At 29.7% G+C, this 25,603-nt stretch overlaps 1 protein-coding gene across 35 annotated transcripts in view; it reads left to right on the top strand.

Annotated features, from left to right (window-relative positions):
* LOC124369014 (calponin homology domain-containing protein DDB_G0272472) overlaps positions 1-25,603 on the top strand; it is a 75,730-nt gene that overhangs the window by 30,244 nt on the left and 19,883 nt on the right. For 8 of the 35 annotated variants that reach the window (XM_046826641.1, XM_046826644.1, XM_046826645.1 and 5 more), the window contains 10 exons: positions 2,695-2,751; positions 4,186-4,242; positions 5,560-5,616; positions 6,866-6,922; positions 7,993-8,049; positions 8,856-8,933; positions 12,409-12,459; positions 15,983-16,039; positions 19,802-19,858; positions 22,980-23,030. In XM_046826641.1, coding sequence (XP_046682597.1) covers positions 2,695-2,751; positions 4,186-4,242; positions 5,560-5,616; positions 6,866-6,922; positions 7,993-8,049; positions 8,856-8,933; positions 12,409-12,459; positions 15,983-16,039; positions 19,802-19,858; positions 22,980-23,030 — 579 coding nt within the window. The remainder of the gene's footprint in view (positions 1-2,694; positions 2,752-4,185; positions 4,243-5,559; positions 5,617-6,865; positions 6,923-7,992; positions 8,050-8,855; positions 8,934-12,408; positions 12,460-15,982; positions 16,040-19,801; positions 19,859-22,979; positions 23,031-25,603) is intronic. The other 27 variants (XM_046826652.1, XM_046826650.1, XM_046826661.1 and 24 more) reach the window with 22 other exon arrangements.

Genomic DNA, 25,603 nt, shown 5'->3' with positions numbered 1-25,603 from the left:
TTTTCTGAAAAGTTTCAGCCAAAACAAAATCAATGCGTATCCATGACAAAAATTCTGAAGTACGTAACTGAATGACGTAACATTTTATACAGATGAAGCGTGGTTTCACTTGGGAGATTATGTAAATTCACAAAATACTCGACTATGTTTGGCAACTAACCCTCACACTTTACACGAACAGTCCTTACAGGAAGTATAAATTGGAGTCTGGGTTGCTGTGAATAGAGCATGCATTGTGGGACCAATTTTTTTTAAACTCATTCAATAGTGATCGTTATTCTTCTGATATTTTAGAGAACTTCATGCATCAATTAACACTAGTGGAAATGAATAATGGTTGGTTCAAACAAGACAGGACAACAGCACATATATCTAACATCTCAATGGTTTTCTTGTGCAATGTATTTGGTGAAAGAATCATTTCCAAGAATGTGTGGCCTGCAAGATCTCCTGATTTGACTCCCTCCAATTTCTTTTTATGGGGTTTAGTGAAACAGAGTATTGGAACAGACCACACATGATTGATGAACTAAAGCAGCGATAACAGCATACATTTGATGAATCACTGTTGTTCAGTTGGGTTAGATATTTGCAAACAAAATGAAACGAGTGCAATGCTATATTGATGCCAACGAAGGGTAATTCTAACACCTTTTATAAACAATGTAATCATGTATTAAGGTATGGTTTAACAATGTAATTAAGGTATTAAATTGATTTTTTCTTCAAAGTGCTTAGTCATTTCTTTATACATATTTTCATAAATGGAGAATTCCAGTGCACAGCGACTTTCTAAACACACTGTGTTTTGTAGCATCCACATTTTTTGCAATGAAATTGTGTAAATTTCGAACTCTTGCCATCTTTAAAGGCTTCTTTTTATTTCTCACCAGATTTTAACCATACTATTCAACTTCACTACATGATGAACTTAACACCTGAAGTTTACTGACATTTCACAGGGGACAAAGCCCACAGTGACCCAAAAGTGAGTGTATTGACATGAAATGACATAAAAGTTTAAACTCTTTCTAATTGTCATAATTTATTATTTTGTGGCCGAATTATGACCATACTGATCTACTTGGCTTCATGGCAAACTTAACTTCTCAATTTGTCGAACACCCAAGTTTATGGAACCCCCAACTGAAGGGACAGATCACCCAGCAAGCCAAAGTCTAGAAATCAATAAAACTGGAAATCATACTTGAGGATAGATGGTATGTTATTCACAAACAAAAAAACAAAACAATGTTATTAAATTAGAACCAGAGTAACAACGGTTAAAATTGTTACCACCAAAGTGTAGTTTAAATTTCCATTCTAAAATATGGAATTTGGCTCATTAATAAGGCCAGGAGAAAGTTCAAATCTTTAAAATGTCCTAAAGATGAGGTAATGAAGGAGTGTCACTTGAATCTGAATACAGACACACACATATGGAAGATGACCGACCTGTTCAAGAGATTCATTTTTACAATTCATAATATCCCAAAAAAAAATAATCAAAATATCAATTTTGTGCGTGATCACAACACTTCCATATAATGGCTTTGTTCTAAATACCCTGACAATCAAAATTTATTCTGTTGAAGGCTAGATCTAATTCCAGTGTAAACCTTTTGATAAAGAAGAAACTCAGGGAAGTATAAAATAAATAGTTTGAGATCACAGATGAACAATAAAATTATTTGCTAAAATGATTTTAACACATATTTTTTCTTATTTTAAGGAAGTATGTACATATTATAAAAAAATGTAAGTGGTTTATTTTCAGCTATTAGTTAGTTTCCAATTCCAGATAGCACTTCTAGCTTATTTATGAATGGTACGCTTTTAATATTCTTAATATACAGCGAACTTTTGACTTGTGCAGTCCTTCTCAATTAAATGCTTTGAAAACCTTTGAAGATATAAAATATAAGAGTAGAAACACACAAATATTAGGGTGGAGCAGAACAACACAATCAAATGTATGTTATAAAGCCAGTGTGAGCACAATGACATCACGTGAGAGAGGAGTGATGCAGTGCAGCGTAGTGATTCGTTTTGGAACAAACTCATTTTGATTTTTTGAGCGACAGCATAGCCAGTATTGTCAGACCACTATTACTATCTTGTTATTTACTGTTCAATTTTTATGCTCTGAAGTTTTGTGCAATGGATGTGGAACTTTTGATTGCATGTGTTTATAAAAGAAGTGAAATATTAAAGAACAAACACAAGCATGACTTAAACTGTGCTTCTATAACACTTTATACAAATACATAATGATATTCACTGTATAACATTTTTCCCTTATTTACTTCCTTAGCCCACTCAGATCTCTTTGAAAAGCGTAAAATAAATTAATTTAAATACGTGACTTCACCCTACAGTTAGCTACTTACAAACTTAGAAAGCGCTGTTTTTATTTGTTAGTTGATGCTCCCACTCCTCACCTACTGATGCTGTATGTTTGTGATGTGATCGCTACCACATCTCTTCATTCTGTTCCGATTTTGAATATAGGCTACTCTGTGTTCCACTCCACCCTGTTGTCTATGTGTTTCCACCTTAAGACTCTGTAGACTATTCAGTATATGCTTAACATGCTTAGTTGGTGTTGTAGATCATTGTATCGTAGATTGTATATATCTATTGCTTTACTACACCTAGAGCTTACTATGTAGTAACTGTTTTAATGAACTACAGAAACAAGAAACTGCTGCTCCAGTTTCCAAACTACAGCCTCAAATAATACTTGAGAAGGTGAGTTTCATTAACAATGTGAATGTATGCAGTATAATGTTATAGCTAGATTTTAGTATATTTGTGTACATATACAGTCAGTTTTCCTTTATTTCCACAGCAGGATCTGCTAGTGCTGGGATTTTAACTCCAAATACATATATGGATATCTATAAGTTTGTTATTATAAATTTATTCTGCGATTCAAAAATTTATCTGAGAGAAAAGTGTCAAAATTTTAAATTATGACATTTAAAGGTGTTGCAGTACTTCCAGATCACTCTATGTGTTATTTTTATTTGAATATTATAAATCTTGTAACGTTTAACTTACAGTAGTTTTACATTTACAATTAGATATGATACATGAAGAACAAATATTGTATTGCCATGACTTGTAAGGGCTATTAATAAAATAGCATAAATGTTTGAACTCTTGGCAAATTTTTATACTTCTCTTTATGTGAGGCTGGATTATGCCAATATTTTAAACTTAACCCTATAGCAACTCCAAATTTATCAAACATCAAGGACTACTCTTTATACTATACATAAGCTACGCACATGTTTATTTGCTTGTCTTATAAACTATAAATTTAGTATGTTCCTAGCATTAAAAAATTAATTGAAAGGAAAAGTGTCAAAGTTTTCTATTTGGGATGGTTTTTAGAACTCTTAATTGCTCTACATAATAAAAGGATTTCTGAATCGGTAACAAAACTCAGAATTCACATCATTATGCAAGGCCAGGATAAAATCCAAAACATGGAAACTTTATAATGAAGAGGTGATTAGAGAGCTAATTAAAGTTCTTTTGAAAGTCAAGATAGGTAATAAAATCTTACCTACTTTTGCTCAAGTGCATTGCCTGCTATTGTTAAAAATGCAAAAAATTGTGTTGTAGTCAAATGACGTTTAATGTTGATGTATTATTGTAAAGTTGTTTTATTGTAAAGATATAAAACTGCTAACACATATATTGAATATCTTTGGTACTACATCAAGAACATAAATCAGTCTAAAACTAAAGACATTTTGGAGATTTTATTTTGAAATTGGTGTAACAATCACTGTCTTCCAGATGGAACTAAACTAACCTGAAAATTATATACTTTCTCGTACAAGGGAAGAAGTAAAATTGGCTTTAGTCTGAATACACTTCTTGCTTCTTAGCAAACCCTTCTAGCTTAGGATGTCTATCAATTTTATGCTAAATTAATAGTTTAATATCCCTAACAAATAGTGACCTTTTAGCTTGTACAATCCTTTTTATTAGAATTGCCTTGATGCTAACATTGTAGCATTTTCAAAACTAAATTTCTATAGACTGTTTAGTGTATGCTTAATATGCTTAGTGCTTAGTTGCCGAAATTATATCACTATTACAGATTGCTTGTATCAGTTGCTTTAGTATATCTAGCGCTTATTGTGTAGTAATTGTTGTAATGAACTACAGAAACAAGAAACTGCTGCTCCAGTTTCCAAGCTACAGCCTCAAATAATACTTGAGAAGGTGAGTATCATTTAAAATATCAGTGAATGCAGTAAGTTGTATAGCTAATTTGGACTAGATAAACCGTTAGTTTTATTCTCAACACAGCCCGATTTGTCATACTGTAATTTCAAGATCAAATACATTTATGGATATCTCTTGTCCATATCCATATCCAATTTTGTTTTCTCTACCACTGTACATATACCTGATGTTGACATATCTCTTTCAGTTTATAAAATGCATTTTTATACATGTATATAATTAGACAGGCAACAAGTACTTTATTGTCTGATCTCACATGGTTTAACAATCAAACTTTGTAGAGTTTGACAACTTTCAAGGCTTATTTTTATTTCTTACTAGATTGTACCAATACGTTTCAACTTAAGCTCATGAAAGATCTACCCACAGAAATTTGCTCAAAAATTAAGTGGTTATTATGTACAATATACCACATTCCACAACGGGTAAAGCCCCCAGTGATCCAAATGCCAGTATATTTACTATACAGTTCGTTAGACTTACTAGCTGACTAATATAGTTCAATTACTTACAAGTTGTTGTGTAACTATGAGAGAAATGAGGGGGTAGAACCCTCCCCTCCAAGATCTCTAGAATTAAATTAAATATTTGTATAACAGCAATCCAACTTGTTTGAAATTCACCAGTTAAGTGTTTAAATTTGAATTAGTCCTATTTCATTTAGACAAATTTGGATTTTTCCCAGACTCTCCAGTGGGGTGTGCTCTTCATTCAGTTTCATCACCCCCAAAGCCAAGACCTAGTTACGCCACTGCTTGCAAGTGATAAAGAGGACACAATTCATTTCAATTGTGTGTTCGATCACAATACTTGTAATATACAGGTGGAAAGTTTGTTTCAACAAACTGACAACATAAAAAAATTCTGTTGTAGTCTGAATTAAATTCCAATACAAACATTTGATACAGAGTGGAAGAATTAAATGAATAACTTGTGTTGGTTTCACAAACAAGCTTTTGATTTTCTAAGGAAGTCTACATTTATAGCACTATTCATTTAGTGATTTATTGTCAGTCATAGTGCTTTCCAGATAGCTCTTCTCTGTACCTATACATTGTACACAATATTAATAATTTAATATCCTTAATATTCAATGAGGTTTCTGGTGTATACAGTCCTTCTCAGTGAAATCACTTTGATGCTAAAGTCGAAGTTGTAAAATTTAATACCTCTGTAGACCGCACTTAACATGCTTGGTTGCTGACATTAAATTACCATATTGTAGATTGCTCATACTTATTGCTGTAGTATACCTAATGCTTGCATTGTAGTAATTGTTTTAATGAACTACAGAAACAAGAAACTCCTGCACCAGTTCCAAAACTACAGCCTCAACTAATTCTTGATAAAGTAAGTATCATTAACTATAAGAATCTATGCAGCTAGTTGTGTAGTTAATTTGTACTAGATAATCTGGTAGTCCTTTGCGTAATATTTGTTTTTGACATTGGGAGGAGGATTGTGAGGGAAACAGGATTCTTGTTGGACATTTGCTATTGTTCGGTGATACAAGAAATCAGTAACACTATGTTTGAGATCTGCAATCTTGTCTTTTCTCAGGTGGATAACTAAACTAACACATAACTACAATCTAAGTTAAAATAAAATAATCATACCAGAGCTTTCTGACATGAATAAGTCAGGAATTAACACAATAAACACGTTTTGTGTCAACTCCATGCACACTATATCTAAACATGCACTTAATAAAAAACAAAACATTTATTGTGACCTGTATTCTTTAGTTCACTTTCAATAATTCGTGTTTTGTTTTGAAATTATTTCTCTTTTATGTTTCATGTATAAAAATAAAACGGCCATATGATAAACTGCAGAATAAAGCAAAGCTCAATTTATATTCAAGTGTTAATGATCTGTATGTTCACCATGCTTAACACACATTTTTGCTATAGAAAGTATGATTTTGTATATTATTCTGTATTAACAAAACATTTACTTAAATCAACTACCTTGATCTCATAAAAGTTTTTCAAACAAGATTCTACTATATTTCAATATTTAATTTTTGGGTAGTTGTGGTTAGAAGTGCATATTTATGAAGGAAATCGGACAGTGGTACAATACAATCAGTAACACTACATTTTGAGATCTGCAATCTGATCCCTTCTTCAGGTAAATGACTAAACTAATGCATGACTTCAATCTAGGTTAAAGTAAACAAAACATACCAGAGTGTTGTGACCCACAATAAGTTAGGAATCACAACAGCTGTATTGTTGTTGTATCACTGAACAATGGCAAATGTCCAGAAAACATCCTGTTTCCTTCACAATCCTTCCATTGTCAAAAACAAACTTCAAACAAAGAAAAGATCTTTATGTTTTAAAAAGTACATGGAGAGACCAGATGGTTGCTTGTTTTTATACTGTTTATTGTGACAATTCTCTTACACTATTAATGTAACATTTGAAACTTCTGGGACACATAAATAGATGCTGCTTTAAAAATATTTTCATTTGCATAAGGAGATCCTGTATTATTTGTATGTTGATATCAAATCAGTTTCAGTCAATGACACCATTATTAGATGTTTTGTATGATACTTACATAGTGATGTAACTATATTGATGAAATGCAGAAACAAGAAACTCCTGGTCCAGTTTCTAAACCACAGCCTTCAACAGTCATTGAGAAGGTAAGTTTTAACTGTCATGCATTACAAAAGATTCATCATTAGACTGTTTTTATAAAATGTTTTCAAAATCACTTCATTTTTAAAATCAATGCACTACTGCCTCATTCGGGTTTCACTCATTACTCCTTGACTTTACACATCACAAATTTGGCGATAAATTTCAATTGGTTTGTGATTTGTTGTCAACAAAAACCTTATCACAGATCGCACTTTACAACTGGTGGGATTTTCAATTGCAGCGCTCATTTCAACACTCCCCTTAATACAAATTACAATAGGCATGACGCTCAATCTACCACAGCTGGTTGTGTACTGAGTGTAGGTACACTCTGATGCCAAATTGGCTTAGCTAGCCCCGCCCATTGTCACGCCATGTCAAAACATCTCCTACTTTCTGGACAGCCCTCATAAAATATGAAGTGCGTCCTGAATATAAGATTTCTTGTTGTCTATAAATACCTGAATAAATAATTACAGTTTTTGTTTATAAGTGCTTGGAATACTTGTATGCATTATGCTACTACATATTATGTAATAAAAGACTGATATGAACATTCAATTTCAATAAATTGATCTAACATATTAAATGTTTTATTGTTTTTCCACTGGTGTAGTGTCTTTATATGGTATATTGTATGTGTAATAATAACTTAATGATGACCGATACAGTTCTTATGTTAGGCCAAAGAAGGTTGCAATAGTTTTATAAACTATATAAGGTTGTCACTACACAAGGTTTGAAACTGAGGACAGAACTGGTAAGCATCCATAATTGTAGAATACTTCTCAGTCAGTTCTGGAAAACTCAACAATAAGTCAAATAATGTTTATTGTGTATCTATATATTTCATATGAGTAAGTAATTAATCTTCTATAACTGGACTGGGATACGTTCTACTGAATGTACATATCAAAAACGCTTTAGTAGACATTTATTTTCAACTTGTGATATGTTATGTATGGCTTTGTAGATAGTTAAAAGTGTAGTTTTTTGTGCATTTCTGTAGATATAGGCTATTGTGAAACTTGTCCGCTTACTGTTGTGTAGTGATTGGTTTTATTAATTTTAGAAGCAGCAAAAACCTACACAATACTCTAAGCCCCAGGTTCCAGTGGTCGTAGATAAGGTAGGTTATTTGATAAACTTAAGCATGGTTCTTAAGTTTTTGTATCTTCATCTTTAAATTAGTAAATTCAGTAATTGTGGAATCATTGTTAAATGCTTTATAAAAGTCTTACTAAGTCTACAGTAAACTGACTTTATTTTAGATACCATGGTGCGAAACACAGACTCAGGATAGTACATGAGTGATATCTGCCACAATAACTGTTTTAGGTCTGTTAAGCCTATATAAGAGTGCAATGCTTCCACCAAAGATCTCCAGAACCAAGCACTTTTAATTTGAGGTCACTCTTTCCTCTGGCTTAACAACAGCTCATATATATATATATATATATATATATATATATATATATATATATATGCACCAACTAGAAACATACTTTTGTACCTATAGGAGGGTTTTAACCACTCTTAAAGCTTTGGGCTTTAACTAAAGATAAAGCTTCTTGGCTATTATGGCAATTCCTCAGACCGCTTGATCACTAAAGCACAAACTCTAATCATGTTCAGATTTTACTGTATATATGGACCAACTGTAACTGTTCATCTAAATGAGGAAGCAATTGTTTTGCAAACTAGTGATATAGCTGAAATAATGCATTGGCTAAACTGATTATTTGCGCCAAAACACGACTATGCATATTTTGACATACTGGGTGTATAATACATGAAAGTATTAAAGGTAATGGTTGTTATATAGTGTTCTATTAAATTTAAACTTGTTAATAAATTTTCCTGATAGTAACTGTAAAATGTTTTATTAACATGATAATCTAACTGTACAATGTGTAACTTTACTCTTGTCGATAGGTAGAGAAGCCAGCTCCAAGGAAACTGAGCAAAGTCACCATAGTTCCCTCACAACCTCCACCAGAGAGCAACACCCAGGTGAGTAACTCTCCTGTACAGTGCATGTACTGGGCACTCTGGCTGTTCTATACACCATCGTGCTTGCAAATTCTCTCTATGTTGTACTTCACCAAATTATTTTATGATGTCTAGTTCATGTTGTATGTTGTACATATACAGTACGTCCCATTAGATTTAAATATTCTAATGAAATTGTTGAAGATTAAAATAACCGAGATGTAAAGTTGATAAAAGGAAATTTAATTTTATGAGAATGTAACAAACAGTTTTAAAAGAAAGTGGGTTTATTAAGAATGGATCCCAAAGAAAAAAACCATATTTTCATACCTACTTAAAAAATGAAAACTTTCATAACACTTTTGAATTTTTGTTGAAGTATTGAATAAAATGTGGAGCCATCCAGGAGTGTTTGTGGGGGAGGATAAAGAGGAGATATAATTCAATCCCATCTCTTTCATGACCTAACACTTTGTCTTAGCAATAAGCAAAATGTGACTTCTATTAAATTATTGGTTATAATTGTACAATCTAAATCAGTTAAATCAATCCAAACTTCTTGTAAATGCTGATATACACAGGTGTAAAAATAGGAATAAAATTAACCTAATTGTCAGATGTCATTATAGTGTAACCCATTCCAGCTTTGTACAGGCAGGAATAAAGATTTTTAATGCCTTGCCTTTATTGAAAGCCAAAATTTAAAAAAAAAAAAACAATTTAACTAACATTACCTTTACATTGTTAAGAAATTGTATGAGACTGGGTTTTTCTAGTCATTAGTTTTTAGTATTTATTGACATTTGGTCATGCAATCACTTGTTTTAGAAATACATTTTTGATGCGGCATCATTCCTCTCCAATACAGCCATATCAGTTGAAAGAGTTACGTTGGTGATTGAACAGAATATTAATGGCTAGTTTAAAACACTAAAATTAGGAAAATGGAACTATGACAATTTTTTAAATATTGCTTATTGTACAGTTTGGGGATAAAGCATTGCTATATTTATGTGAACTAAGTTTTCTAAACAAATGTAAGTATTAGTGTGATACTGTAGGAAATGTGAGTCACAATGTACAGTACACACATACAAGTACAATGTACAAGTTTAATAGTCAAAATCATCTTCGGTTGGTATCTAACTACAAGTGTATTAGTGTATTACGACTAAAACGAAAAATAAATTATAATGAGTGGTGTGTGCTTTTTATCTTTACGTTGAAAATTTTGTACATTTTTTGAGAAATAGCCAGACTGACCAAAGATGTGTGTCAATGGATTGTTTATCAACCTCAGAAATACAGAAATTATGTTTTGCACTGAATAATGAATTGCGTTGAAATGTGGATGTTCACTACTTTACCCCAAAAGCTAAATTCATTGAGGTCTTGATAGTTGCACAATCACTGATGTAACTTGCCATGACAATGGGTATAGCTGTGCTGGAGAACAAAGTTATGTTACAGATGAAAAACTGTCATATCAACTTCCTTGTCCCCTCCTCCCAAAAACTCTGTATAACTAACTACCTATTTCAATTACAAGACCAGCTGCATAGCCAAAATTCAGTGCTGTGCTTTTATTTGTCTACAGTATACATTCTTAATAAACTCTACTTACTCATTTGTTTATTTATTTGATTTTAATTTATACTACCATTTTTTACAAAAAATTGAATTGTATATTTTGTTTATTATGTATAAAATTTTCAATGTTAGTTTAAGATATATAAAATAATATTCCGTCTTCTATTTTACTGCCAAAAAACTGCTTAATTTAACTTAATGTTGCATTTCTATTCTTTTTCATGGTCACCATTAAATATTTATAATACATAACTGACACAATAGGTATTAACCCACATTATGCCAGTGATAACTAAATAAAAATAAACATGTCAGGTTTGCTGTGTTACCAATTACATTAGTGAATCATATAAGTTAGAATAGTAATAATTTAAACTATAGAGTAGAGTAAAATGAAAACATTAGGTTGAGTTTAAAAGATATAATTGTATTTTTATTCATTATTAAGTCTCAAAAACCAAGAGTTGAATTATAAGAAAAGGTTAACTTCCCTAATATTCCGCCAAGAAATCTAAATTCTACAGACTAAATTTTTGTCAAATATTAAACTTTAATTGGCTTTACTACATGAATTTGTAAGTAATGAATCAATTCTTTTAGTCAGCGCATTTTAGCAGTTAATGATAGAAATAATTTTCACACACAAAAAATTGCAAACAAAAAATTCGTTATATAAACCAAATAATAAATCAGAATTTTCACTATATTTTTTATTTAAAAAATATAGCTCTTTATCATGAACAGTGAAGATTTTACATAAAAAGGTTAATTGGTTGTTGAGTAAATAAATAAAGAACAGAGCGAGACAGCAGTTGTTTCGTGCACTAATCAGCTACCTAAGTCTGCCGGTACAGACGCTGTCCCACATGCAACTTGGCCACTGATTGGACAGACACTGTCCTAGCGGACCCCAGAGGGTTAAGGACTCATAAAAATACAATTTATATACTACAGATAGTAAACGAGAAAACAAATTGTTATTTGCTTCCTGATGTTTCAAAATTTAATATTTTAAATCAGTAATTCTGAAATCAAATTGATTTTAAACATATTTGTACTATGTGAATAAAAAAGTCTTGGTTAATTTCAAATTAGTAATACACTGCATACTTGTATATTACACTGTGATACAGGTATGTTACTGTGGTAACATTGAAACATTGTTCCAGGTTTTTCCAATAATAAGCTACAAACATTTTAATTGTATATGGCAAATCTGAACTAAAACAAGCACATTTCAGATATAACCTAATGTCAAATAGTAAATTACACAAGTGAAAAATAATAAATTATGCACAAATTTTTATATTTTACAGTCAAATGACTACATTTTCGGAAGTGTAAAATGTACTGTATTTTAAAATCTGTTAAGACACACTTATTTGAGAATATCTCCCAATATTTTACGCTAAGTTAACAAATATTTTTTGCACATACATTTAAAATTCTACAAAACGAATTAAATTTGTTTGAATACTAGTATTTTTGTACTTGTAATTTACGACTTTCAATTTAAGAATATTTTATTAAACTAAAATCTCCTTTATGATAAATATAAAAAAGATAAAACATATCCTTGACACCTTGAGAATCATGGTCAGTTCATTGTATTGTAGATATTTTTGGTGACCATATGTGCTTCAACTCTTTATTAACATATAACTAAGCTAAAATCCTTTCTATACTTCCAGGCCATCACAAATACATACAATTGAAAATTGTTATGAATTTATTATGATTATCTTAGGAATTGAAAAATGATTTTGGCCTTTTGAGCTAATGGAAAAATCTACCATGTTCCAAACTCAAAAGTGTTGTCTATCTGCAGACTAACTGCAACATTGTTTATGCTCATCTTTGTAATAACATATGTCAGCTTATGCAAGTTTAATTATGCTTTTAACAGGAAGTTATCAGCCAAGCAAATTTGAAATGGAAGCCAAAAAGCCAAGAAAAGGTAAATAATTATATCCATTGTGTTGGGTTATCGATAATTTGAGTTCACTAGCTCACCTTAAAGAATCAAAGCTATTTACTTCTGGTGTAAAACTAGTTGTTGTTATACTAAGAAAAGAGAATTTAGTATTGTTTGTTCTCCAAAACCTATCCTAAATACTAGCAAGACCATTCATTCTTCCTATTTGATCACATATGTTTTTTAACCCTGTGTGAAAATGATAGTTCCTTTGTGTTTGTATCAAGTGCTTTTACATACCATTTTAAAATTGTTATCTTGTGTGATATCTTAAAACTGATAATGTCAACTTGAAGAAAAGTGTATATTCTTGTGAGGTTTCCAATATTATACTGTATACTCGTATCAGTAAATGTACATTGACATAAACTGAAATGGTTCCATAGCGTGCTCACTAATTTCTCTGGCTTCTTTATCAATGGTCAAGAATAAAAGTGAATTAATTCTATATTTATGTAAGAAAAATTGCAAATAAAAAATGCGTTATGCAAACCAAATAATAAAAATAAAACAAGCTATTGGGAAATGTCAGAAATGAAGTATAAGATGTGATTTTGATGTACCATTTCAAAATAAAAATGAACATGTATATAATACATACATAATCTAAGGTGTATTTTTTTAAAGTAAGTACTGTTTTGATGTATAAAAAAATCAAGTAAACTTTTGTAACAATTTTATTTTTATATGGAAGCCTACACTTTTATCTATTTTTTACATCATTGCCATCAATATTTAGGAACTTATTATTCCTTATCTAATAACAACCTTTGGTATATTGTCGTCATAGAAGATTGCTGCCTGATTTAACAACTACTAAATTGCAATCATTTTGATGCTATTGCTATTGTTGTTGCGGCACTGATCTTCAAGATATTTGATGAAAAATACTAATTATAGTCACTGGACACTAAATTGGGGCTGTTTGGGGTTTATCAAATTGTTCCTAGCAACCGCATGTAGCAACCTTGTCATACAGCAAAATATGTTTCTCAATCATTTTAACGTTCAATAAAAGTATCATAGATAATACTTTTTGAAATTTGAGGAAACTCCTCTAACAACAAAGAAATTGTGAAATTCCTGTTCATATTATCATTTACTTTCCACACTAAGTCTTTATTAACAACTGAAGATCACCTTCTTCATTTCGCATCAAGAACATTTTTGCAGCCTTCTTTATAAACTCTAAACCATTCATACTATCCTATTGCTCATGCTTTCAAAGTTTTAGCATTAAGAAATGAATCACAGCTTGTATTTCACAGCCAACAAGATTCTAAACTAGCAGAAAATTTTAAATATGCACAAACAAATATAAATATAGTTAAATGTTTCTGTAATAGTGGCTGTGGTTTTCTAACAGCGTACGCACCAAGTACTAATCACAACACTGTAACGGTAAAATCTCAAAACAGTACTTACATAAAAACAAACCTCATACATATATAATAAGTTGTTAATATGATTATAAAAGTAACTCACCTGTTACAGTTATTTGTCTTTAAAAAAGGAATGAATAATAACTCTGACAATCTTACTCAAACACCATTTATGAACACTGTAAAATGGGTTTTCTATGAGTCACTTTATGAGGTCTTATAAGAACATTTATATCATCATGTAGTATGTGAGAGAGCCAACAGTTGTAAACGATTACAAAAGATCTTTCTTTTTAAACATTTACTATAATTTAGGGTTGTAATATTCTTTTGTGACAGAAAAAACAAACTGAACATTGGTTGGTTTATATTTTTGATTTGAATTGTATTTACAAATATAAAATTAATTATCCATTAAGTGTCATCCATAAATATGTTTCAACTAGAATTATTATTATATGAATAATATTATAATAATATAATATAATAATATTATATAATAATATACCAACTGTACTATTATATGAATCATGCATTTTTATGCTGTCATTGTATATTTTTTGCTGTTTAGTTATAATCCAACAAATCTCTGTAAGGTTATAATTCCTATTCTTGAAAATATAATATGTTGGCAGTGTTTTAGGGTCTTTGCCACTCTGAATTTTTGGGGAGTTTTCTGGAGAGGTATAAGTGATCTACAAAATGTGTTTCTAAAAACAAAATTTTTCCAGTTATTATTTTTAATATTCAGTCTTATTCCGTGTGTATTATGTATAGTATTTTATTGTTTTAGTTTTAAATGATATTTATAATACAATAATTTACTTTAATTTTGCAGTTATAGGCCCACCATTATTGTTGTATACAATCACAATCAAACAAGAAGTTAAACTAATTTTAGTTTTGTTAGTCAATTCTATTTATAAAATAAAAACAGTATTCATGTTTTTTGTATTTAGATATCATTATCAAACACTCATAATACAAAAATATTACAAATATCATTAATTGATCACAAGTGTTTTTAACTCAGTTTTTGTATTTATGACTGTTTATGTCATATCTAGATATCAAAGCCCACATAGTGTTTTTGTAAAAGAAACTGATTAACAAAATGTTTTTATTACACATTTTTTTATGCTGTCACAATAGTAACAGTATGTACATAACTCATCTCATACCACAGTACACAATGTATAATATAATACATATAAATTCATATATAAAATATCCAGTAGATTCTCATACTCCTGCATAGTTACGCAGGATGAAGCCAACTATAACTAAGGGTTTGCTGCTATTGTTATATGACATCAAAATGTGTACGAGAATAGAATATTTAAAAAATATTCTAGGTAAAATGTTTGTATTTATAACAATATCATATAGTAAAAGAAATAGATTTCACCTAGGTGAACCTGATTTGGGATTATCATTACTGCAAACAATTATTTAAACTGAAAAAACGTTAGCTTATACAGAAACCATTAAATCAATGCAAGTACTTATTTTCAAATTGTTACAACTTAAGAACAAACAAATACTAAATGACTAATACAGTGAAACTATCTAACAAACTATTGCAAAATATTAAAAGTTATAATAAAATTAATAGTCAAACAAAATACCAACATGCTATATAGTTAAGAACAAATTCAGAAAGTTAACCTCTTGTTTCATCATCTTATCAAATTTCGGAGGATCTACAATGAGTTAATTAGATTTGCAGTTTCTATTTCTGTTAAAATTAAAGTAGCTAAAAAGTATGATTACCTATTATATTATCATGTGGTAATAAATAAAGAAGACTTTAACTAGATTACAAAACATTAATTATTCTACAAAAATGTTATCAGAATTAAAGCATATTTACTTGCAAATAATCAGGATTTGTTAAGTTTCAAATACATTTTAATATTTTAAGTTTACGAGTAAGAAATAATTTGTTATGTTGCAGAATAGATTATTGTGTCTGTAATTTTTATTCAAAATAACATAATGGTTCATTATATTTGTACAAGTAAATAAATATTTTAGCTTTTGTGCTGTCTTAGTGTAGCTGTAGAGTAGCTTTGTGTGCCTTTATTAATGCTTTGTCATAATTCTGTTTTTCTTAATTTTAGAAACAGGAAAATTCTGTAACGTTTTCTAAACCACTTGAACTCAAAGTGATAGAAAAGGTAAGTTCAAATTAACTTTGCTTATTACGCTCCTGAAAAGTGTTTGTTAGGTAATTCATTTGCAGTTAAGAAAAATTAATCACATAATTGGCATATCTCTGTTAGAAAACTAGAGTGTCCCATGGCCATGTGGGTACTTAGCATGTTCCTTATCATAAGTCTAAGGATAACTTGCCTTACCTGGATGGAGAACTGGAGATATTCACAGCAAAGCTAAAACTGAAATGATGTTATTGTGCTATTACTAACAGCTTCCTCATAGCAGTGACAAGAAAAAGCTCACAATTGAAAGGGTTGTTTGTCAGCTTTCTTTTTTGATTAGTTCATAATACATACTGCACAGAAAAATTTCAAAAGGGGCAATTCAACTGTAAAATTTACAGCAATAATTTTGGTCAGAACTATATATCTCAACTTTTAAGATTTATCCTCGAATATCAAACACAATGATTACAAAGAAGGATATTTCAGTGTTGTTACTCAAGCGCAAGAAGCATTGTTACTTAGACCCCTCATGGACTTTACTCTCTTTGTCTGCCAAATTTTATGATAGTTGGAACTAAATTTTGTTTTGGAACTATGGGTTTTCAGATTGAGCTGAAGAAATGTTTGCAGGCCAATCAGAAGATAATTTTAATTAGGCAACAGTTTTCTGGCTGAAATATTCTTATGGGGAAGTCTTTAGTGACACCTCGTATTTGACCTGGATAACATCACTGAAGTCTATTGTTTGAAGTCATTAGTTTAGATTTGTTTAGGCTGAAAATTAAATGCCTTAGAGTTTTAACAGAATATATCATCCGGTTTGACTGAAATGGTTTGAACTCTTAAAACTACTGTAGTTTTAGTTCAAAGTCATTGTTTTTTTTTATATCTGGCTTAAACTTAAGTCAATAAAAGTTCAAACTTATAATTCCGTTAGTGAAATTTTGTTGAAGGTTCTTCAATCCTCTATTGAAGATTGAAAGGCAATTTTGGTCTGTATTTTAACTCGACAAAAAAGAAAGTAGAAAACTAAAGGGAGCTGGTAGTCAAAATTTTTGTCTCAAAAAGTTCATGAGATTTTAACACTATTGGTCTGACCTAATTTTCTGACTTGGATATCTTTTCCAACCTGTTGTACATAAGTCTATCCTTTTATCATCATTAACATTAATTAGTCTATTCGTATTTAAAAATGAGTTTATTCGTATAAAACCTAGTTAGTACTTTATGCCAAACATTTAAAAATCTGCTTCAAACTTTTTAATAATTGAAGGACTGCAAAACTATTACTGCACATCCACTTTTCAATGGGTTGAACAATATTTTAATATGCTTTATTTACTTTTAATTCCTTATAAATTTAAATTTGTATCCGCATATTTGTTGTAAATAATGTCATAATATTTTATTTCTCATTATAAAACAAGTTAAATTCAAGCAGATGCTCTCTTTGTAAATAGAGTAAGGTTGAGAGGGTATAAAAACACAGAAAGCTCTAATCCCAAAGAGGTCTTCTTGCCACCACTGCATACTTCATAACATTTAACGTTTTGAAAACAAGTATATATCTTGGTGTGCCATCTTGGATTAAAAGATAGTTCATTCTATTTTTAAAATATGTTCATTCACATTAAAAGATAAATAACAGTGGGTGTCACTATTGTTAAATACTATTAGCTCTTCTTGTCAAAAATATTTTGAAGGTGCAGCTGCCCAATTCAAGGTACTGTACACGGCTATTGTAGTTCAATCATGTGGTGCATAGCTGTAAATAATAGATTCATGAGTTATAAATGTATTAACACAATAACGGTATAAATCACAATATAGATAATGATTATTTTTGTAAACAGTAAATCTTTACATACAATGTTGTGATTTCATGTCTATAAAATCAAATTCTCATTCTGTATTATTGTCTTCATTAAATTTGCATAATTATGAAGAATGGTAGACTTTTCTTAAAACCAAAAGATTCTACCAATTTTGTTAACTTACACATATTGCCAGTCCAAATAGGACAACCAGAATAGGATTTAATATCAGAAAATTACTAATATGATATGTATAAGCTAATTAATAAGTTGGTATTTACTTAGGCACTACACATAATACTGTAGTAAAGAATTAACGGTCTATAATTGGTATGGGTTAGCAATACACATTGCATTGTAAATATGTAGTATTCAATCATACATATCACAGAACAGTTTCTTCATTTAGATTTGGATGAAGTTAATCTGAAAGAAAATACAACATATAGCACTTGTTACTACAAATATATATGCCCTATTAGTGACTTTTTCTCCTGTAAATCTTGCTTTCCCAGAATATGTTTTCACATGCCTTAGTATTAAGGTATTTAGCTCTGTTTTAAATTTTATTACTTACACAAATGAATACAAAAATATTTCTTTTAAATGCATCTTACTCTCCATAATTTGAATTGGGGTTATCATAATTTAGGTTTGGGTTCTACCAAATTTTGTCAACATGATATCTAAATGATTCTAGACTAATCTTACAGGATCTCAAGATTTACAATCATCAACAATCTTGGCGATATTTTATAAATCTATTTAAAAATTGAAATTTTTCCTCTAATCATACTTTTAAAGAGAAAATAAGAATTTTAAATACTCATAAAAATGCAATATTATATTCCAAAAATTAATTCAAATGTGATTAATAGTTAGTTATTTGTAATTATTTCAGGACCTACTTTTTTATTTTGTGTATAATTCAAATCTAGTTAAATCTTGAATAGGATCAATGACATAAGAGTTATAAATAGTATTTCAATAGCAATCAGTAGAGTCTTGAAAGGCCAAGGTCTGTGACATGCAACCTACTGCCCTTGCAGAAGTAAGAAAGTGAAATCAAAATAAACCATTGTTGCAAGTAGAACAGAGAAAGATTTTCATGGACTCTCTCCTAATTGCTTTGAATATTTGAGATTACACTAATTAAATAAATTAATTTTCATAATTTGTAACATAGGTAGAATACTATGAAAACATATTTTTTATACCTATTGGATTTGAATTATCTTTTAAAAATAAAGCATCTAATGGTACTAATAACTATTAAACCCTTAAATAACATCATTATTTTTCAGAAATCTGAAGCACCTCAGTAATATTAATAATTAGTTTAAAAAATGTTCTCCAATTAGTATCAAAATAAAAAATTAATTATAAATACTGTTTGGAGGACCACCCTTATATGCTTTATAATGCACTTTCAGCTTAGTTAGTATACCTCACTACGATTACCAGATTTTGGCTAAAACTATCCAAATAGTTTTAGACTACCATAAAAACAAATTTGTACTTTTTGGGAAAATTTTAATGTAGAATAGAATAGGCATAACCTCTTGGGGATGATCAAACACAGCTTATTATATTATTGATGATACTGGAATAAATTCCTTAAAATTGATTGTAACTTAACTAATACAACTGTGTTTAATCTTTAACTACATTTGAAATAATGCTGTATTCATGAATAGTGGTTTTATAGTTGATTTTACAATTAAAATTAATAATTTGTCTATGATTGTTTAAATTTCTTTTTTATAAAACTTCATTTGTACATTTTTTCATATAAAGCCTGTACCATAAAGTAAATGATCATAAATTAACATTTTATTTGTCGGTTTATAAAGAGAGTTTTAGTTTATATGATATTAGTTCTGGCTTTTGTAGAGTTAGTCTAACATTTCATATGCTATTACTGCTTCCTGCTGCTTCCTGTAGCTTTTGTTTTGTTTATTAGAAGCAAGAAACGTTACCATCACTTCCTAAGATACAGCCATCAGCTGTTCAGGAGAAGGTAAGTTTTGAGGAAATTAGATGAAAAAACTCATACTGAATCACTTTTGGACCATTGTAGTGGTTAAAAAGGCAATCCACTTTCAGAAAAACATTTAAAAACCAATACTGTACTTTTACTTTCTCCCATATGCATAGTATAGTCAGGTCATACAACATTGGTTTTTAGATTTTGGTGGAAATAGAAATAGTCATCCTTTATTCAAATTTATTCCTACTACTATTTAGTTAAAGAATTAAAATATAAAAATGAGAATGATGTCAAAGTTTTCCATAACATTTTTACCATTTTAGATTCTTATGAGCAGGAAATACCGACGGCGTCTTTTTTATTTAGACCCATAAGAGCAAAGCTAGAATTCAAACACTTTTACTGCATTATTTTTGATTGTAGGGTTATGGTAGATATCTCATTTTACTTAATTGGAACACCTTATTGGTTATTCAAAAATATATCTTCCAAGCTTTTTTGGTCTTTTATTATTTAATTGAATTGGGTGTGTATTGATCATATCTTTAACTGATATACACCCATAGCTCTGATATAGACCATAAATAATTAAAAATTAAACAATTTTTGAGGTTTAACATTACTCTTATGAGATAAACTCCATAAAAAGTCTTGTTAAAAAGCTATAAAAAGATAAAATGCCACTTATTACAAAAATTATTTTTAATTAATAATGGAACCCATTTTATTATGCCTTCAGTGAACGTTTACATGTTGGCAAAAGATTTAACTGTAATAAAAAATTTATACTAAACGATTAAATTTAAAATAATATACTGTAAGTGTAGTTTAAGTACAATTCAGTTTATTAGAGGGATATGTACTACCACATTAAATTTGATAGTGAATCCGGTGTAGAACTAATGTCGTGATGATGCTGGTGAATAGAATTTCCATCAAAGCTGGTGTATTCCCAATATCGCTTTCAAGCTAAGAATATAGCTGGAGAAGCTGTGTTATTCTCAGTCCGACAATGAAACTACTCAGATAGAGGTACAGGCCAATTTATTACCAATACTGCCATGAGATCGGTGATACGGTTACCAGTGATGCAGTACCTTGAGGTTTGCAATGATGGAATTGCTGGTGAAGCTAGTGGGTACCACCTTGAGGATGGTGAGCTGGATTTGTTGAGGAAGCTAATGTATTTCTAATACCATCCTGATGAGAACATCACTAAAGAGGTTGATCACAATATTGGTCTATAGCATTTTTTAAATCCAAAGTCAGAATAAAGTTTTTTGTAATGACTTGTCAAAACCTTTGACACAGTGTGTGCTATTTTAATTTACTTCTAATTGTCTATAAATCATAAACAGCAATAAAAAATCGCCAATTAAATCTTTTAAAAGTCATGATTTTTCAGTGTAATCATACATTTTTAGTAAAGAAAATACAAATATTGATTTGTGGTACATATTAATTACAAATTAACCTAAAATACAGACTTTTTCATGTGACCTCAAAAATACATGAACTTTTTATATCAAAAACATAAAGTTCACCATGTACACCATTATAATGCATTATTCTATATCATGTATGTGAGAGAAAGTAATAACTATAATGATAATTTATTCTATATACAGTATTGTGAAAAAATATAAAGTTTATTAAAATTAATTAGTTTTGTTACCTAAAAAAATAAAAAAATGTATTCTATGCAAAATAAATATAATTTGAGTCTGTATTCAATTTAGTTTATTTTTTTTAATTTATGCTAAAAGAGTCATTTGCCCAAATTATCATGCACTCTTAAATAACCTTTAATATTTTTGAGTTCATGTGCAGGCCAGGTGGTTTCACAAGTGACAGAATTTGGTAGGGATGGCTTTCCAAGTAAGAGTTTGGTAAAGAAGGAATATCCAACGTAGAAATTCTGGTTAAGAGATGTTAAGTGATATCTTTTAGATAGAGTGAAATATTTTGAAAGGGAAAGAGATATTTGTATATGTAGAAGTAAGAGATTGCTGTAAGGAAGACTCTTCAATTAAGACTTTAGTTATCAGAACTCCCAAGTTAGAAATTCTAGTGAGGTACCCCAAATTGAGATGTATTGGTAAAAAAAGCTAAGTTATAAACTATATTAAAAAATTCTGTAACAATATTTTGATAGAGAATGAATTCTAAAGTAAGATGCATTAGCACAGAAGATGATTGCCAATTCAGGTATTCTGATGGAAAGTGGTAAAAGATCTTGATAGGGAATGAACTCTGAATAAGATATTTTAGTAACGGAAAGGGACCTAAAATAGAGATAATTTTATAAAATATCTCTATCAGGAGAGACAATAGACACACACACGCACGCACTCATGCGCGCGCGCACATACACACACACACACACACACACACACACACATAGTGGAGAGAGCCTTAGTGTAGATATATGAAAGGGTGAGAGATTTTGATAAGGAAGAGACTTCCAAAAGAGATATTTAGGCAGGAAAGAAGGCCCCCAATTAAGTTATTGTTGTGAGAAGAAATGAGGGATTGTTGAGTTGGATGAGATTTTTAAGTGAAAGAATTTAGTACGAAAAAGCCATTGAGATGAAGGTATTCTTCTGCTCAAAGTTGTAGTTGTCATAGGCTCTAAAATCTCTAGTTATAGCTCTAACAAATATTTCCTATACAAATTAGTATCATGTTTTAATTAAAAATCATAAGTAACAGTATAATAAGTAAAGTTTCAAGATTTATACTTTGGTATTTCTAATTATTGTTATGTCCTACTTAGGAAAACTTCAAAGCATTGTCATTGAAGACGTCAATCAAACAAAGTAAATACCTGTCTCTTTGCACGTAGTTAAGATATTTATTTGATGCACTTTTTAATGGGTTAATGCCTGTTAGAATGAATTGCAGATCAAAGGCTTGTGTCAAAAGATTACTGGATTTTTTTGACAAATCATAAGCACTGTACATATAGTGTTTAAAATTAACATCATAAGAATTACAACTGATCAGGTAAAATATTGCTGTAGTTAGCTTTTGTAGTTTGTTAGCTTGTTTTTAGAGTAGATTATTTTGCTTGTTTTTATGATGATGTAGTATGTTTCTGTAGTTAAATATGTGTGCCAGCTTAAGCCATTTCAGTTCTTATTTTGGTTAGGAAGTATTCAGCCAAGCCAATCTGAAATGGACTCCTAAACCTAAAGAAAAGGTGAGTAAAAGAGAAATCTTTTTTTCTAAATATGTTTTAAATTTATACATTGCTTGAAAATATATGAATGTTCTCATTAGTTTTATGTATTTTAAGGTAAAGAATTGAAAAATCCTGTCAAACATAGGATCCAAAATTTTTATGTTATTATTGAAGCATTGTTATTCTTAGAAAAGTGCCCTGTTTGAGCCAATAAAAATTCTGTAGAGCTAAGATCAAAGTCATTCAAAATTCCCTTATTTCCATCTAATGACTTAAAAGTCTGTGAATATAAAAACAATTTACTATTTACAGTTCATAAATAACTTGTGGGTTATTTCTTGAACTGTTTGGACTATCTTATGAGGTAGATGAAACAGTTATTTAGCGATACATCTCTGGAATAAAAATCATATATTAACAGAACTTTGAAGAATGTCAAGCCTTAGACACTCTGCTTATATTTATACATGCATTGCACTCATTTCAATTATGTAGGGTGATGTGGTAAATAATAATCTGATTCAATATCATTATATCAATTTAGTTGGTTCAGACCTTAAGCTAGAAAGCAACATGCTATATTAATAAGCATTTTATTAATTATTATGAAACGATTAATTTGATTTTGTTTATGAGTTTTTTCAAAAAAATAATTGTAATTGGGGCCCAAGTTAAATTTTGATAATTGTTCAGTAAGATTTCTGTAAGATCTGTAATCTAGGAATCTTGTGCTCTTATTTTTGTTTTAACCCTCCTAGTGCTAAATTCACAAAAGCATATACTTAAACACAGTTAATGACTGACTGTAACTCATGGAGGTTTACAAAACTACTTAGTAATGTTTTCATTTGTAAAATGAGTACAAAGAGGAAAGAATTATTAAAAACCAGAACATGTTAAGTTCAATCCTGTTAAATTATGTATACTATTTAACACTAAATAGTACATATCAGTATATGGTGATGAAGATATTGAAAGAAATTGATGTGTGAATTTAAAAAGATTTGATTCTTGTTTGGTCTGATAAAACTGAATATATTAATACAAATGGTTCATGTTTAATGTTTTGAATGATTGGAATTTTATAACTTGTTGTTACATTACTTAATTGCATGCAGTTTCCCCTTAGTGGTATAGATTGTACACTATAGTTTTAATTTTCAGGTGTATATACAATATAGAATATTACTTCTGTAACTCGTGTTTCTAAACAATAATAACAAAATCTAAGTTTCAACAACTTCCTAAGAAAATAATTGTTTAGTGTAAAAAATAATTTCTTTAAGTTAAAACCAAAATTCCAAGAAACTCTTCTCATTGGAAACTTTTTTATAAATTAAATCATTTAATAAAATCATTAATTTACACAAATTTGTTTTTGAAATTTAAAGATTTAATGAAGTTTAATCAATTTAGATAAGCACAAGTACTACTGAATAAGACTATGATTAAAATAGGTCAAGGAAGAAAACAAATACAATGTCAAGACCACTAACAAGTCTCCTGTATAAGACACCATATAAGATCAGTTATTAAAAGGAAAACACAAAAAATTTAAACCAACAATGAAAAAGTGTAGGTCTATTAAAAGCAATACATGCAATGAAATGAAATGAAAAATGCCTTTATTAAAGATGTGAAGTTAGGGCTATCAAGCCCTCTCTACCACTCAACTTCATAATACATCTAGTTGAAAAACTATAAATAATGATTCAAAAAGTTGAATATATATTTGAAAATTATACCATATACCCTCTAAACAAAAATTATGATTTTTAAAATGTTTAATTATTAAAAATTATCTTTAATTTGATATCTAATATGATATTTTGAATATTATTTAACTTGAACCTGTTATCATGTCCCCTTTGTTGTTCTAAAATGAAAGTATGTATTTGGAAACCAGTAGATGTTTAGAAAAAGTATGTAAATACCTGTATACTTAACTAGTCACACTCCAGTGCTTTGCATGCTTATCATGACTCTCTACACTAATGTGTTTCACTGGCGAATGGATCACTTGTAGCTACATAAAGAAGTGTTATTTGCTGTGATCTTCTAAATTATGAAAATTGTGTGTCTATCACCAAACTCTGACTGACAACTCATTTGGTCCTTTTTGCCAACTTTAGAGAGGAGAGTTCAAAATCTCCAGAATAAATATAGTAAAACAGTAGTGTGTAGTAAGACATTTCATTGAAAAACTGTTATCAACCCTTTTCCACAACATACATTTGGAAAAGTATCAAACTAAAACATACAGTATATGTTACATTTCGAGGTGAAAAATATCTGTACCAGAAAAGTATCTTAGTGTTCTAGTACCTAAACAACTAACCAATCTTTTTGAATTCTAGAGCACATTTTCAAATATAATAAAGATCCGGCATATGAGTTTTTATAATAATCAAATAGTTTTCACAAGACTCATGGCTGAAAAACATTGGTATCTGGAAAGTGTTACACTTAAAGTTCTTAGTTGACCGTTGTCTTGAAACAAAATAACCAATGTCACAGACTTTTAACTGAAACTTATGGATCAACTAAAGATCTGTTTTTATTTCAATTTGATACAACTAATGTTTAAAGAG

This window comes from Homalodisca vitripennis, chromosome X (assembly GCF_021130785.1).
Source record: "Homalodisca vitripennis isolate AUS2020 chromosome X, UT_GWSS_2.1, whole genome shotgun sequence".
NCBI classification, from domain to species: Eukaryota; Metazoa; Arthropoda; class Insecta; order Hemiptera; family Cicadellidae; genus Homalodisca; species Homalodisca vitripennis.
The sequence above is the reverse complement of the archived record's forward strand: the minus strand, read 5'-3'. Positions and strand labels throughout refer to the sequence as shown.